The 15,838-nt window shown below is 52.3% G+C and overlaps 2 protein-coding genes across 9 annotated transcripts; both read left to right on the top strand.

Annotated features, from left to right (window-relative positions):
* The first annotated feature begins 1 nt into the window (after position 1).
* MIA (MIA SH3 domain containing) lies at positions 2 to 5,019 on the top strand. 3 transcript variants are annotated; one of them, XM_055311564.1, is made up of 4 exons: positions 2 to 3,431; positions 3,519 to 3,652; positions 4,487 to 4,597; positions 4,929 to 5,019. In XM_055311564.1, the coding sequence occupies exons 1-4, from the start codon at positions 3,206 to 3,208 to the stop codon at positions 4,950 to 4,952; spliced, it is 495 nt and encodes a 164-aa protein (XP_055167539.1). In that variant the 5' UTR covers positions 2 to 3,205; the 3' UTR covers positions 4,953 to 5,019. The 3 variants fall into 3 exon arrangements, with proteins under 3 accessions (XP_055167539.1, XP_055167537.1, XP_055167538.1); XM_055311562.1 differs by having other exon boundaries at positions 2 to 3,652; XM_055311563.1 differs by lacking the exon at positions 4,929 to 5,019 and having other exon boundaries at positions 4,487 to 4,897.
* Positions 5,020 to 5,860: 841 nt separating this feature from the next.
* On the top strand, positions 5,861 to 14,475 carry RAB4B (RAB4B, member RAS oncogene family). Of its 6 annotated transcripts, none has more exons than XM_055311545.1 (8): positions 5,861 to 6,000; positions 7,198 to 7,278; positions 7,523 to 7,637; positions 9,235 to 9,297; positions 9,383 to 9,537; positions 10,531 to 10,626; positions 10,736 to 10,878; positions 14,104 to 14,475. In XM_055311545.1, exons 1-7 carry the CDS (start codon positions 5,985 to 5,987, stop codon positions 10,849 to 10,851), a joined length of 642 nt encoding a protein of 213 aa, XP_055167520.1. In that variant the 5' UTR covers positions 5,861 to 5,984; the 3' UTR covers positions 10,852 to 10,878; positions 14,104 to 14,475. The 6 variants fall into 6 exon arrangements, 4 of the variants coding, with proteins under 4 accessions (XP_055167520.1, XP_055167521.1, XP_055167519.1 ...); XR_008662600.1 differs by lacking the exon at positions 5,861 to 6,000 and adding an exon at positions 13,573 to 13,716 and having other exon boundaries at positions 6,482 to 7,278; positions 10,736 to 10,866; XR_008662599.1 differs by lacking the exon at positions 5,861 to 6,000 and adding an exon at positions 13,573 to 13,716 and having other exon boundaries at positions 6,482 to 7,278.
* The last annotated feature ends 1,363 nt before the right edge of the window (positions 14,476 to 15,838 follow it).

The raw sequence follows: 15,838 nt of genomic DNA, 5'->3' as shown, positions 1-15,838 counted from the left end.
AAGCCTCAGGCATCTTTATTGAATCCTTTGGAAAAATTTCTGTTTTGTCTCAATCAGCATTCAGAGCAGGAGATTAAAACCCATGCTGCCATGTAATCTTGGACAGGTTTTGTACCAAATAAGGATGCCACCTTTAAGGGCACGCCATTCACTTTGTAGATTCATATTTTTTTTTTCAAACATAATGGAATGTTAAGAAGGGTTTTTTGTCTTTTTTGAATCTTCACAAAAATTGTTCCATCCTAGCAATAGTCCCCAGAATCCATGCTAGATACTTCAGGAAGAAAAGAAAGGGAACTGAGTGCTCAGGAACTCATTGGAAGAAGAGAAGGAGTGGTAGCCTGGGCTTGAGACACTTGAGTTGAAGTTTGCAATCTCTGATTGAGCTGTAGTCTGGACTAGAGGAAGGTGCCACGGCTGCTGATGGAAGTGCCTCATCCCACATGGAGAGCTGCTGACCAGGCACAACGGGTGTAGCCACTTCAAACACTGCTAATCTTCCCTTCTGGCCACCTGCTACTCAGCCAGGAGCCTCGGGCAGGTGGCTGAACCAGGTTCTTTCCCCTCCAGTGCTCTGGCTGCAGGGGAGTCTAGGAAATGGAGTTCTGGTTGGACAGTCATGAAATAACAACTGAAGCTATGGATAAGAAGGGAGATGGAAGGAGGAACCTTCTTCAGTCTCATACACATCTGATCTGGAACAAAATTTTTTAAAAAGATTTTATTTATTTGAGAGAGAAGGGAGCAGACTCCCCACTGAGCAGGGAGTCTGATGTGGAACTTGATCCCAGGACCCTGAGATCATGACCTGAGCTGAAATTAGATGCTTAACCAATTGGGCCCCCCTGGAAATCTTATTAGTTAACTTAAAAAAAACATGTATATATTGCTTAAGATCTTTCTCAGGCCTTGAACATGATACCCCTGAGATCATTTGCCAGAAGTAGAATATAGAAAACAAAAAAAATAAATACAAGAAGACAAAGAGTGTTGGGATGCCTGGATGGCTCAGCGGTTGAGTGTCTGCCTTCAACCCAGGGTGTGACCCTGGAGCCCCAGGATCAGAGTCCCACGTCGGACTCCCCACAGGGAGCCTTCTCCCTCTGCCTGTGTCTCAGCCTGCCTGTCTCATGAATAAATAAAATCTTCAAAAAAATAAAAAGACAAGAGTGTTGAGTAGTGTCTTATCTTTTGTGAAGGCTCTAAGTTAAGCCTACTCTGGCTCTGCTCTTTTTTATTAAAAAGGAACATCAGTGTTTGCAATGATAAAGACTTATGGCACCAAATACAGTCTTCCTTCTTGTAGGATCTGAAAGGCTGAAAGATTGTTATCTTCACTAAGAGGCAAGTATTATTGCAGATGGCAAATGGAAACATCTCACCCACCACACCAGGTTCTGTGGTCAGTGGGTCCTGGTTTTTATTGTCTGCCTGGTGTGGGCCTCCTATGTTCCCTGTGAGCAATTGACATGCCCACTTGGAGCTACATTTTATTCCTGTGTAGGGAAAGAATTCCTGTTACGTTTGGGTGTTTTTTAAAGAATTTATTTGAGAGAGTGAGCACAAGGAGGGAAGGGGCAGAGGGAGAAGCAGACCTCCACTGGGCAGGAAACCTGATGTGGGGCTTGATCCCAGGACCCCTGGGATCATGACCTGAGCCAAAGGCAGATGCTTAACTGACAGCCCCCTGGGTGCCCCAGAATTCCTGTATATTCGTACTGTGGTACCATTGGTGTAGGTCACTATCCCCAGTGGTACTCAGTAAGCCTATAAATTCAGCAAATACTTGCCAAGTACCCATTATGCTAAATACTGTTCTTTGCATAGGACACACAGTGGTGAATAAAGTTAACTGCAAATACCATGTTCTGATACAACTGAGGTGGCCCAGCTGGGGAATGGTCCCCGGTGATCAAGGAAAGCCAATCATTGGTGACTTGAGCAGAGCTGACTTGAGTATCTCCCAGCCATGATGGTGCTAGGTAATTGGGTGTGTAGAGATGGCTGAGGTCCAGGCTTTGCCCTGATGAATTCTTTCCCAATCCCCAAGCCCATGTGTGCCTGATCCACTTCCCCTGCACAAAAGTTTGGACTTGAGGCCAGAGGTGAGAATGTCCTACGACGGAGATGGCCGTGCAGGCAAATGATCTTGGCACGTGGAGCTATAGGAAACAGTTTTATTTTTAAATGAGAGACAGAGAGGAGCAGAGACATGGGGCAACCCCAAGCATATATATTTATTCATGAGAGACAGAGAGGAGCAGAGACATGGGGCAACCCCAAGCATATATAGGCAGAGGGAGTAGCAGGCCCCAAGCAGGGAGCCTGATGTGGGACTCGATCCCAGGACCCCAGGATCATGCCCTGTGCCGAAGGCAGGTGCTCAACTGCTGAGCCATGCAGGCATCCCAGGAAACAGTTTTAGAGTTTGAGACAAGTTCATATCCCTCCCCCCACCACCACTTTCTCCTGAACTGCAGCTGCCAACTCCATGCTCAGTGAGTGACAGGTGTGGGCCTGGAGCCAAATCTGGCCCCTCTGCTTCCTGACTTTAGACTTCAAGTTTCTGAAGGCTCTCCCCTGCCATTTCTATGTCCAGTGGGGTTATAACAGCCTCCTTAAGGTGATGCAGTCCATTTGAAATTATGTGCTGAGTGCTCTTTAAATAACTGTTGGCTTTCATTTCATGGTCCCTATTTTACAGAGGAGAAAGGCGAGGCTCTCAGAAGAGAAATAGTTTAGCCCAGGTCACCCAGTCAGGAAGTGGCTTGTGAAGATAAATAGTGATTATGGTAGGGCCTTGCTAGCCTTAAGATCCAGCATATAATACTTGGTCCTTGAGAGTGGGGGCTGTTCCTGGCGATCAAAAGGCCGCCTTGTTCTGTCCTTGAACACAGGAAATTCCAAGATAGTTTTCTGTACTAGCTGCCTGTTTCTGTTCTTGGAATGGCCCAGGTACCCAAACAGCCTAGAATTGACAAAGATGGGATTGAATATCTCAACCTGCCTATCTGGGCCTCTGATGGTAGAGGTGGGGGCAGGAGGTAGGGGTTGCTGTCACTTGGAGCGGCCTGGGCTGCTTTGGGCCTATTTGGGCATTTTCTTGGGCAGGCTGCCCTCACCCTGTCTTTGAAATGGTTCTGGCTGGGCAGCAGCCTCTAGATATTGTGGGTGAAATTTGGGACCAGTTAAGGGTGGAGACAGGATGGAGAACACAGGTTTCCTTGTGTTGGTGGAGAGAGGGAGGGCAGAAGGAAATTGGAGACCCCATTTCCCCCTCAGTCACTCCCTTGCTCAGTCCATGATGGCTGGGTCACCAGTGTTCCTCGGTATCATTGTTTTGCTGTCTGCCTTCCTAGCGCCTAGTGTCGGGAGCCGTGCCATGCCCAAGCTGGCTGACCGCAAGCTGTGTGCTGATGAGGAATGCAGCTGTAAGCCTTGGGGGTTGGGGGGCCTTGGGAGCTTGGGTTGCCAGCCTGTGTGGAGGGTGCTGTCATTCCCTTCTATTCCTTCCCCAGACCCCATCTCCATGGCTGTGGCCCTTCAGGACTACGTGGCCCCCGACTGCCGTTTCCTGACCATACACAGGGGCCAAGTTGTGTATGTCTTCTCCAAGCTGAAGGGCCGAGGGCGGCTCTTCTGGGGAGGCAGTGTGAGTCTTGGGAGAACAGAAAAAGAAAGGATATGGGGCTAGGGTGGGAGTGCATCCTAGTTTTCCACCCAAAGGGAAAGTTTGAGGGTGTAGACTGAAATCGTTTGGCCGGGGGAGAGGTTATTGTACTCTTTTTTGTTTATTCATGAGAGATATAAGCAGAGGGAGAAGCAGGGTCCCCATGGGGAGCCTGATGCGGAACCCAGGAGCCTGATGCCCAGGACCCCAGGATCATGACCCAAGCCAAAGGTAGTCTCTCAATTACTGCAAGCCATCAAAAAATAATAAGCAAATCCGTGCTCCTTTGAGAATTTTTTTTTTTTTTTAAATACTTTCCTTTTTGGGATCCCTGGGTGGCTCAGCAGTTTAGCACCTGCCTTCATCGAGTCTCACATCAGGTTGCCTGCATGGAGCCTGCTTCTCCCTCTGCCTCTCTCTCTCTGTGCCTCTCATAAATAACTTTAAAAAAATAAAGATTTTACTCTCTTCATGAGACATGGAGAGAGAGAGGCAGAGACAGAGGCAGAGGGAAAAGCAGGTTCCCTGTGGGAAGCCTGATGTGGGACTCAATCCCAGGACCCCAGGATCATGACCTGCGCCAAAGGCTCAACCACTGAGCCACCCAGGGACCCCTCCTTTGAGAATTAATACCCATTGGGTGGGTGGCTACTTCAGGTGGTCAGGCAGGGCCTCCACACAGTGACTGTAAGAGAGCTGAGTGACAAGCATGGAGCCAGTCCTCTAGAAATCAGGAAGAGGAAAAGTGCTATGGTCTTTAGCAGGAACAAGTTTGCCATCCTCCTAGAACCCTGGCTTTGAATTCTTCCTCTCCAGGTTCAGGGAGATTACTATGGAGATCTAGCTGCTCGCCTGGGCTATTTCCCCAGTAGTGTTGTACGTGAGGACCAGACCCTGAAACCTGGCAAAATCGATGTGAAGACAGATGTGAGTGTCTTGGGGGGCTGGCAGGGATCCGGAGGGAGGACCCTGAGGTTGTGATGATGGGCAAAGATGCTCCTTCCCTTGGCTCCCCGGCAGTGTAGCTGTGTGCACTGGTACAAATTCCCTGCCTCGGTTTTCTTATCTGTAAAATGGGGGAGTTATTTTTTTTTTTAAGTCCCTGTTAGATTGAGAGGTGCAAAGATTGGAGGACTCTGGACCAATTTGCATAGCACATGTTTGGCCAAACCTGGCCCCTGCCACAACAAAAACCACTAGATCCTTTGTGGTGTGACCGCTGGTTTTCTTCCCACTGTTTACCCTTTCTCTTTTTCAGAAATGGGATTTCTACTGCCAGTGAGCTCAGCCTACCACTGTCCATGCTGTGTTTTTTTCCCCCCTTCTGGCTTTATGCAAATATATCAGCCAAGTGCAAAATGCAGGTCTCCGTGGTCTTTTTTGGGGGGGGGGGCGGTGTAACAAAGGAAATGTTTCCCCAGGTTCCTGAATTTAGCCAGTCAACTCATTGACTCTCGTGACGTCAGTGGTTGCTAGGCAGACTTCCACTAAATGCTCTCTGCTCCGAGCTGGGTACCAGAGGTGGGCTAAACTTAGATACACAAGCAAATGAAAAGGCGGAATAAAAAAAAAAAAAAAAAGAAAAGGCGGAATAACCTGAACAGACCGGTTGCGGGTTTTTTAGTGTCCTCTCTAGACCAAGGGGAGGGAGTTGAACTGTTGGGAAGGAGCCAATAAGGCCACGAGGAAGACATAAATCACAGAATAACAGAACAAGAGGTTTTCGTGGAAGACCATCTGCAAAGGGAAGGGGGAGGTTAGCCAGCGCGTACCCCCCCCCCTCCAGTTTTCGTCTTTCTTGTCTTTGAGGTCTGAAAAAGCGCTCCCCAGCTCGATACCTGCTCCTCTTCGGGGTCTTTCTGTCAATCCTGTCCATGCCCCCTTCTTTGCAGCCGTGCCCCCGCCCCCAGGTCCGCTCCTACCCAATCCGGAGTCCCGACTCTGCACCCGTACTCCTGACCAAATCCGTCTCTCAGCGGGGCTAAAGCATCTCCGTACGGTCCCTTCCCACCTGCTCCACCAATCGCTCGTCTTGGTCCCGCCCCCCCTTGGCCCGTCCCCTCTCGCGCGGCCAATCCGCGCCCTTTGTCCCGCCTCCCGGCCGCCGAGTTCGCCAATCCCAGCCCTCGGGAAGCGTGGCCTGGTATCCCGCAGCCCTAGCGGGTCGCGCTGTGGGGGGTGGAGGCGGAAGTGGCGGCGCCGGTCCCGGGAGTAGGAAGGAGCCGGGGCTGCAGCCGGAGTGGAGCGGCTGCCAGCCGAGGAGCAGGCGCGGCCGCGGCGCCATATTGCGGCCCCAAGCGGCCGCGACCGAGTCATGGCCGAGACCTACGGTGAGGGTGGTGGGCCGGAGTCAGGGTCTGGGGTCTGGGCCCAGGGAGGATGCGGCCTTTGGGGAGTGGGGCGGGGCCTTATGTGCCAGGGGGCGGGGTCTGGCATGGGGCAGGGCCTAGTGGATGCTGGGAGGGGTTTAATGGGTACGAGGCTGGGCTTCATGGATTTGGGCGGAGCCTGAGGGTCTGGTGTGTGGGTTAAATAGATCTGGGGCGGGATTTGAGGGAGCCAGTCTTGATGGACTTGGGCAGGCCTTGAAGGAAAGGATGGTTCTTACTGTGTCGGGGCGGAGTCTGGATGGATGGGGTGGGGCTGACTGTGTGAATGGCAGGGCTTGGGGTTGGTGGGCTGGGAGAACCCCGAGGGGTTGCTGTGGATCCTGGGATTGCTCTGGCTGGAGAGGGCTGCAGTGGGGTTGGGGATGCGTCGTCCTTGAATTAGGTGGTGGGAGGGACTAGTGGCAAGGGGTGGGTGGGGCTTAAACTTGAAAGGGCCTTGGGCCGTGGAAGGGATGGAGGGACTGAGAATTGGAGAATCCGGATGGATGGATGAATAGGAGATGGGAGGACAGGGTGCCGTAGAAACTGCACTGGTGTAAGAATCAGAAGGAGCTATAATTCCTTCAACGAGTAGAGAAAAGCCGAGGGAACAAGTGCAAAGATCCTGAGGTGAGAACCAGCTTGCCATTTTCAGGGAATAGACTGAAGGCCCCAGGCTAGAATAGAGTGAATGAGAACGTGGTAGGAGGTGAGGTCGTGATGGGCAAGGGCAAGGGCAAGGCTGTCACCCTGGGTAACATGGATCTTGAGAGGCTTTAACAACGTCACAGCTAAGCTTTTGAGCTCTGGAGCCAGTTGAGCTGGGTTCGAATCCCAGCTATGCCCAGCTATGGGGTCTTGGGTAGACCAGTTAACCTTTCTGGCCTTAGTTTCCTCATTTGGAAGATGGAGATACTTGTTGGTATACCTCCCTTGTAGTGTTTTTCTGAGGATTAAGTGAGCTTGCCGTAGTAAAGAGCTCTAGAACTGTGCCTGTTATGTGGTAAGCACTGTATATGAATTGTCTGTTGTTACTGTTGCTCTGTTTCTGCCTGTCTGTTTGTCCCCTTGTAACTGTGATGGTCTCTTGGTTTCCATCTTTTGCCCTGTATCATTCTCTCCATATGGGTTTCCCTGATTTTGGCTCCATCTGCTCAGACTTCCTCTTCAAATTCCTGGTGATTGGCAGTGCAGGAACTGGCAAATCATGTCTCCTTCATCAGTTCATTGAGAATAAGTGTGAGTTTCTGGGAGTGGTCCCGGGAGCACTGAACTGTGGGTGTGGGCATAGCGTGGGCAGGGGCAGGGCTGGCCATAGGAACAATTTCAGTGCTGGCTGCCTGGCCCTCGCCTTTGCTAGATCCTCCTTGAGGATCTCAGTCACCCCAGCAATGAGAATGGTTTTGTACAGGCTGAGGAGGCTTGGGAGGACAGGGAAGCTTCTGAGCCCCTGCACTGCCTCTTCTCTCCTTCCCACTCCCAGTCAAACAGGACTCCAACCACACAATCGGCGTGGAGTTTGGATCTCGGGTAGTCAACGTGGGTGGGAAGACTGTGAAGCTCCAGATTTGGGACACAGCCGGCCAAGAGCGGTTTCGGTAGGTGGGCCGGGCTCCCAAGGGAGGGGGGCAGAGGAAAGAGGAGACAAAATGAGATAGAGGGACAGAGAGAGAGGTGTGTGCAGTCACTTGGAGGTATGACGGAAGCACAGAGACAATGAGAGGGCAGGCGAGGCTGCGGGAGAAAGGCAGAGACTCAGTACAGGTGCCTATTATAGCCAGAGCTAGCAGGGGTCCTGGAGAGAGAGCAAGGATTGCAAGGGAGAATGAGGCTGAGAAAGAAGCATAATGAAAGGAGAGACCCACAGACCCTAGAGAGACTGCAGTAGATCGAGCCATGAGGCTGGAGAGATGGAGATTTGTGCCTGGGGAAAGGCGCTTGGGGTGGGGGCCAGGGGTAGAGGTGGAAAGAGAGAGATTGAAAGAGAGGGAAACTGAGAAAGAGATACACTCAGAATTAGACAGAGAAAGACAGAGACTGAGAAGAAGAGCAAGGGAAGGATGATAAAGGACACAAAGAGAAATAGGTCCAAGCCGGAGACAGGGAGGGTGGGACAGGAGGAGCCAGAGAGATGGAGAAATGGATGTTGTGTGGCGGGGGAGAGAGAATGGCGGAGGGCTCAGCATACAGTGTGTCTTCAAGAAATGGCTGCGGACAAGGTGGTTGGTGCACAGAAACCCTGAGTTTAAGAGACAGAGAGGAGGGACATGAGGGAATCGAGTCCATGGAGAAGTGTGGTCCCTAGCCAGCATGGCGTCGTAGCTGCTAAGTTAATATTGGTGATATTGTTGATATCACCATGTGAGAGAGAGAGAAGGCGAAGGGTGAGTGGCTGGCGCTGAGTTTGTGCTAAGTGCTTAGTGAGTGCTTGTGGAATGGTTGAATTCGAGGAGGACCCAGACAGGGGACACGGAGATGCAGGCAGATGCAGCCACCCTGGGAAGAGGGCCTCCCCAAGATGCAGCAGGAGGGGGACAAGCCAGTGTAGTTGCAGAGCACTTGGCCAGGAATGGGCAAAGGGAAGAAGGCAAAATGAGGCATGAGTGAATGCATGAGAAATCAAGAGTGAAGAAGAGGGACTCCTAGGTGGCTCAGCGGTTGAGTGTCTGCCTTTGGCTCAGGGCCCAAGGGGTCCTGGGATCGAGTCCCACATCAGGCTTCCCGCAGGGAAGACTGCTTCTCCCTCTGCCTATGTCTCTGCCTTTCTCTCTGTGTCTCTAAAGAATAAATAAAATCTTAAAAAAAAAAATAGGATGAGAGAACCAGAGCCAGAGAGACACACAGAGATAGAGAGACATAAGGGAGTGAGAGAGACACACATGTAAGAGAGATGGACGGAAAGACACAGACCACTGAAGAGAAAGGGAACACAGGGACACAGAGTCAAAGACAGGGAGAGCCTCTGAGGCCGATGACAGACAGCTAAGGGAGATTGAGGGAGACAAGGAGAGAGACCAGCAGAGAAGGAAATTGTGGTGAGACCAGAACACCGCTAGCTTCTGGGGGATAGGTCAGCAGTAAAGGCCAGGGAGGGGGAGCCCTCTGAACCACCAGCATCAGTCTCTCTCCGCAGAGGGGGGCAGTCTCAGGGCAGACCCCAGCCTCGGGGATGACTGGGTCCCCCTGGCCCCACAGGTCGGTGACACGGAGTTACTACCGAGGGGCGGCTGGAGCCCTGCTGGTGTACGACATCACCAGGTGGGTGCACGGAGAGGGTGAGGCAGAGCTGGGGTGGGGGCCCCCTATCCTGTGTCTGCCCTCCTCCTCTCTCCCTTCTCCATAGCCGGGAGACATACAACTCGTTGGCTGCCTGGCTGACGGACGCCCGCACGCTGGCTAGCCCCAACATCGTGGTCATCCTCTGTGGCAACAAGAAAGACCTGGACCCTGAGCGTGAGGTCACTTTCCTGGAGGCCTCCCGCTTTGCCCAGGAGAATGGTGAGGACCTGCTGGTGGGCCAGTGGGGGAGGGGATTGGGCTGAGGAGCAGGGGGTGTCCCCTGGGGCCCATGGCTCCTGGCCTCTGTGGCTCTCCCTAGCAGGGGAATGTGGAGATTTAGAGGTCTGGGTTCAAATTCGAGTGTTGGCCACATGTGAGCCATGTGACCACCCTGGTCCTGTCTCCCCATCTGGAAAAGAGGAGTCACGATGTTTCTGCCTCACATAGCGTGTGATGCTTAAGGGAGTTGGTCACGGAGAGCCCTTGGCACTGCCTGGACACAGCAGCGGGCGCTTGATGGATGTTGGCTGCTAAGAGGGTTTCGGCCAGTGCTGGGTATTGGTGTAACGTGGAGGTTGCAAACTCCGATGGCCCGAGGGTACAGGCCTGTTTTGTGATTAAGGGAGACAGGATAGGATGGACCCCATGTTAGCAGGCACCAGCATTCGGGGTGTAGACAGATCCCACAGCCACGTCAAAAGGTGTGCAAATATAAACTCATTTGAAAAGTTCGTGTTGGCCAAACATCTACTGGCTCGGGGTCTGTCCATGTTCCTCCAGCTTGTAACCTCCAGGTTGAGACGATGTTTTGCCATCAGAAAGATATGGCTTTGAGGCTAAAGGGTTGTCTGTGGTGGGCCTGGGCCTGTCCCAGATGGTGGTGGGGACATAGCGTTAAAGACACCCTAGTCCCAGCTCTCACAGGCTCACAGTCCAGTGGGTAGGGAAGGGAGACACCACCCTTTCCAGTGATAGCCCAGAGAGGTCAGGGCTGGGATAGGGGAGGCACTGGGGGCTGTGGGATCCTGAAGGGGGGGGGTGCCCTGATCCATGCTGGGAGGTCAGGGAGGCCTTTCTGGAGGAGGAGGCGTATTAGTGGGAACCACCTGGGGAGAGGGTCCCTTGGTGGCAGGCCAATGGTAAGTGCAAGGGCAGAGGTGGTAGGTCAGAGTCAAGCGAAGGGCAGGGACTCACCGAGGCCCTGCCCCCCAGAGCTAATGTTCCTGGAGACTAGTGCCCTCACGGGTGAGAACGTGGAAGAGGCTTTCCTGAAGTGTGCCCGCACCATCCTGAACAAGATCGACTCAGGTGAGGCCCCTGACTGCCCAGAGTGGGAGTGGGAGTGGAAGGCAGGGCCCAGAAGTCTCCAGGACACTAGTCCTGACCTCTCTCCTGTCCCCCTCCCCTCAACCCCCAGGTGAGCTGGACCCCGAGAGGATGGGCTCAGGCATTCAGTACGGGGATGCTTCCCTCCGCCAGCTGCGGCAGCCTCGGAGTGCCCAGGCCGTGGCCCCTCAGCCCTGTGGCTGCTGAGACATGTGGAGCCAGGTGGGAGCCCAGGTGGGAGCCTGGGCCCGGGGATGGCAGGGGTGGGGTCCCAGCAAGGGGGAATGCGGAGCAGAGACAGAGACACAGAAAGGGAGAGGTGACAAGAGAAAGGGTGAGAAAGAACGATGCAGAAACAGTTGCATGAAAGGAGCCATCGTCCTGGCCTCGGGGACGTCCTTTCCATCTTGCCACCAGCTCCCTGCCCCGGATCTCTGACCCACCCATTCATAATTCAGCAAATATTGAGCGAGTGTCTGCTGTGTGCCAGATCCTGTTCAGGCAGTGGGCCAAACAATCCCTGCCCTCGTGGAGCTGACATGCTCTTGGGAGGAGGCAGGCGATAAACAAGACACATAAGAAAATGATACAGTAGTTAAGAAGATAAGAGTTATGGAGAAAAATAAAGGGAAAGCGAGGGGTAGGGAGGTGAGGAGTGGAATTTTCCATCATGAGGGAATCCCTCCCTGAAAAGGTGACATTGGAGCAAAGACCTGAAGCTAGGGGAATGAGGTGGGGGCTGTCATATGGGTCCCTGGGGGCTAGTGTTCTAGGCAGAGAGAACAGTGAATGCAAAGGCCCTGAGGTAGAAGCATGCCTGAGCTGGGTGAGGAGGTCCAGGGAGGCCAGCATGGCTAGAGTGGAGTACATGTGTGTATTGGGGGGTAGGGGAGGTAAGAAGAGATGAGGTCAGGGGTGGGGGAAGAAGATCAGATAGGGCCTTGTTGTCCATGAGGAGGCTCTGGGTTATACCCCAGTTGGGATGGGAGTCATGGGAGGGCTCTGAGCAGAGAAGGGACAGGACCTGATGCAGGTGTTCCCAGGATCCCTCTGGCTGCATATAGAGGAGAGGAGGGTGTGGGCAGGGGTGGTTGCTGAGAGACCAGTGAGAGACTACTGCAGAGTCAGGCTGAGAGACCATAGTGGACAGGACGTGGGGTGGGGGTGCCCGTAGAGGACGGACTGAGTCTTGCCCCTCTTGATGTAGCCACTGGGTCTTTCTAAAGCACAAATCTAATTCTGTCCCTCCCCCATTTAAAACCACCCATGGCTCCCAGGGTCTGTGGGACACAGCCGGAGGCTCCTAGCCTGGTTTTTGCCCCTGCCAGCCTCACCTGTCTCAACTCACACACCCCTCCTGACCTCTCAGGCTGCTGTAGCCACACTGAAGTTCTCCCCGTTTCTCTGGGTCTTTGTTTACGCTCTGCCCTCTGCCAGGAACACTGTTCCTTCCCTCTCTTCCCTCCTCTGCCTCCTCCAGGAAGCCTTGCTTCCCCTATGCTTGGTCCACACTCCTTTCTGGGCTTGCAAGGTCCTGCAGGATGAGGTCCCCTCCCCACCTCTTTGAGAGCATGTGTGTCTTGCCAATTCTCCCCTGTGCTTCACGCCCCCGGCCTCCCCTGCTTCCAACCCTTGGCGTCTCCAGGGTGGCTGTGGGGAAAAGTGCTTAGACCTTGGATACACTTTGAAGGCAGAGCCAACATGATTTCCTGATGAATGGACATGGCATTTGAGAGAGAGGAGTCAAGGGTGAGTGTTTCAGGCATCCCTCTTTTCCTCCCGTGCCTCTGCATCTGCTGTACCCCGGCCTCTTTTCTTATGCCAGTTGCCACTCCTCATCTGGTCTTCACTAAAATGACTTTTCCTGCAGGACACCGTTATCAGCTTCCCAGATGGGGAGTCACTGCCTCCAACTGGGTGGTCTCACAGCTGCCCCCTAGTCTTTAAAGCATCCAGCTCTGCACACTTGGTCGTGATCAAGTTTGTCTTCCCCATCTGGGAAGGGAAGGATCGGTGATAGGTCGAAAATTGCAGAGCCAGGCTGCCTGGTTTCAACTCTGACTCTGTCACTTCCTACCTGCACAACCCTGGGCAAATTATTCACTCTGGGACTTGTTTTTTTTCACCTGTAAAATGGGGTTAATAATAGGGCCTACCCTCCTGTGGGTGTTGAGAAGATTAATGATATCAAGTCATGTGAAGTCCTTAGCACAGAGCCTGATGCTTAGTAAAGACTTGATAGATGAGAGCTGTTTATTATTTTTCTTTTTACTATCAATTTGACAAATCTGGGCTGTGGAGAAATGGTTGGGTGGGTATTCTTCACCCGAGGGCTTAGTATATAGCATCCGTTTCAGAGTTTGCCCTCAGTGAATCAAATGTAGTAAGACAGTGCTTTTTCAAACATTGTTGACTACAATCTTCAGGATAAAATACATTAAATTAAATCAGTTAATTTATATCAGATTTTTATTTATTTGAGAGAGCCAGTGAGAGAGAGCAGGAGCTGGAGGAGGGGCAGAGGGAGAAGCAGTCTCCCCACTGAGCAGGGAGCCCCACGCAAGACTCGGTCCAGGACGCTGCCATCATGACCTGAGCTGAAGGCAGCTGCTCAACCCACTGAGCCACCCAGGTGCCCCAAGAAAATACATTTTATGTCTCGATCTGATGCAGTCACATGCACATAAAGCTGAAACATATTTTTCTAGCACTAATATTCTTTGCTTTTTTTTTATTGAGATGAAATTCACAACGGCATACATTTAGCCATGAAAATGTTCCAAAACATTTTCACAATCACTCCCCATTCCCCCTGCCAGCCTCTGACACCCACCAATCTTGCCTGCTATGTCTGTGGAGAACATTCTTATTACATATGATGCCACTCTGATATTTTCTATTCTATTTTATTCTATCTCATTGGAAAAGTGGCCAGGGCCCACCAAACTGATTTCCCAACCCACTAATGCAGTGCTGCACACTGAAATCACCTGGAGAGCTTTAAAAGAGTCTGATGCCTGGGCCTCACCCCAGAGATTCTGAAGGGATTTCCGGATTTCTAGAAGCTCCCAGGTAATGCTATTGTAGCTGAAGCAACAACTACCAACCGAAGGTGTCTCCTCAGTTTGGAAAACACTGGAATGAGCTGGGGTGATCCAGGAACATAGAGGGACACAGAGATACAAAGGTGGGAGTGTGAAATTTAGATATTGAAATATCCTGCTGCAGACTCACTGGGTCAGCTCTCTGAGACAAACAGGGAGATGCAAGTACCCTCAGAGAGACAGCCACAAATTGCAGACAAGAAATAGAAAATCAGACAATGTAGAAACTCTAGAAGAAAGAGAAAAGATACGGACAGACACAGATAGGAAGACAGGAAGATACCCAGAAATGAGACAGAGACACTGGCTGGACAGACCCAGGATCCCTCTAGTTCACTACACACTTTTCTTTCAGCTCACCTGTTCTCCAGGACCAGCCCTGCCCTTCTGGCCGGGGCCCAGACCCAGGCCCTGGGAGGCCGAGCCCCTCACCTGTCCTGGCCCCAGAGAAGCTGCCCCGCCACCTGTTCCCCTTCCCTGGCCTGGTGGGGCCTGGCTGAGGGGCAAGACTGAGCCACGGGGGAAGGGGGAATCCGTACCTGCTGCTGCTTCCTCTGTCTTGGCTAACCCCTGTCCCCCCGGAACCCCTAACCATACTCGAAGAGTTCCCAAAGCCTGAGACCTGGGCATTTGGCCCCAGCTCCCCGCCATTGCGAGTACGTGTTATTTATTGCCTGGAGGCCTGTCCAGTCCCCACTCCACCCCCATAAAGCATTGTTTACACCTGTGTCTTGGCCTCTGTTATTTTGGGGTGATGGGGAGGGAGGGGAGATGGAAGAAGTCCCTGATGGAAGAACCATGTGTCATGGTGTTTGGGGGCCATGTTTTTGGATTGGATATGGTGTGGGGGTACACCATGACTCCAGTGGTCTTGTGGAGGGAATTTGCAACTGCACGTGTTATGACAAGGCATGCTGGAAGTCCACCTGTGGGGCCCTGATGTCCTGTGTTTGTGACCTGTATGATGGTACCTGTAGGAATATGTGCTTATTGTGTGTGATACTGTTGCCTGTGACTACTTTGTGTCCTTAGTGATTGTAACCATGAGGCTGGTGTTGTTTGGGACCAAGGCCAGGGAATGAAAATTAAGGCCAGGAGGTAATACCCATGCATGTTTGATGCTAGAAAGTCCCAGGCCATGTCTGACTGTTGTGTGTGTGATACTGTGTGTATGCCCCTGAGGTCTGTGTGTGTCTTGTGTGAACTTGGCACCCTTGACACACCTGCGTGTGACCATGAACCCTGAGTATGCTCCTGAGGACTCTGTGGGCCTTTGTGCAACTTGCGCATATTTGAGACTTGTGCATTTGATACTGGTGTGTATCTCTTGTGTCCTGGTGAACTGACATACTTGCAAGTACTCTGCCAGGGACAGGTGCAGCCCCCCCCCTCAGGACACTTCCAGCTTCTCTGCCAATCCCCAAGTCAGCACTAACCCACTCACAGGGTAGGCCTGACCCCTGAGCCTGCGGCCTCCTCCCCGCCCCCCCACCTCCGCTCTGGCGGTGGTGGAGGGGGCAGGGCATTTAGATAACCTCATCTGCATAGTCCTTCCAGGCTAGGTCACCTAAGATGTTCCTAGACCCGAGGCTGTCAGACAAATGTCCTGTCTGCGAACTCTGCGTAGCTTTCCTAGGTTACTTTATTTAGATTCTCACAATTGTCCCGACAGGGCAGGGTGGAGCGGGTCTTACTGTGGCACATCCCTTCCAGTCTTCCTCCCTTAGGAACCTTCCACAGTTTCTTTCCCTCCTTTATAAAAAGTACTTAAGTAAATGACTAATGTGCACGTTTCTATACGTTTCTCTACTAAATGCGCAGACATTTCTTTTTATTTTTCTTTTTTTTTTTGACATTTCTTTATCACAGTCCTATTCTGGGGCTGGGAGAAGGCGGGACTGCCCATGTAAATAGTATTATTTGCATGTCACTTTCCACCGCTCGGTGCTCCGAGGGGTGGGCCGGCCCATGCAAATAACGCTATTTGCATGCCCCTCCCACGCCGTTTGGCCTAGCCGTTGAACTCCCTCAAGGCCTTCCGCTCCTCGCCCGTAAGGGGCGGAGCGCAGCACGCAAATGAGCCTCCCGTT

The sequence above is a fragment of the Nyctereutes procyonoides genome, unplaced genomic scaffold (genome assembly GCF_905146905.1).
Source record: "Nyctereutes procyonoides isolate TBG_1078 unplaced genomic scaffold, NYPRO_anot_genome, whole genome shotgun sequence".
NCBI lineage: Eukaryota > Metazoa > Chordata > Mammalia > Carnivora > Canidae > Nyctereutes > Nyctereutes procyonoides.
Note: the sequence above shows the minus strand (reverse complement) of the source record. Positions and strands in the feature narration are given on the sequence as shown.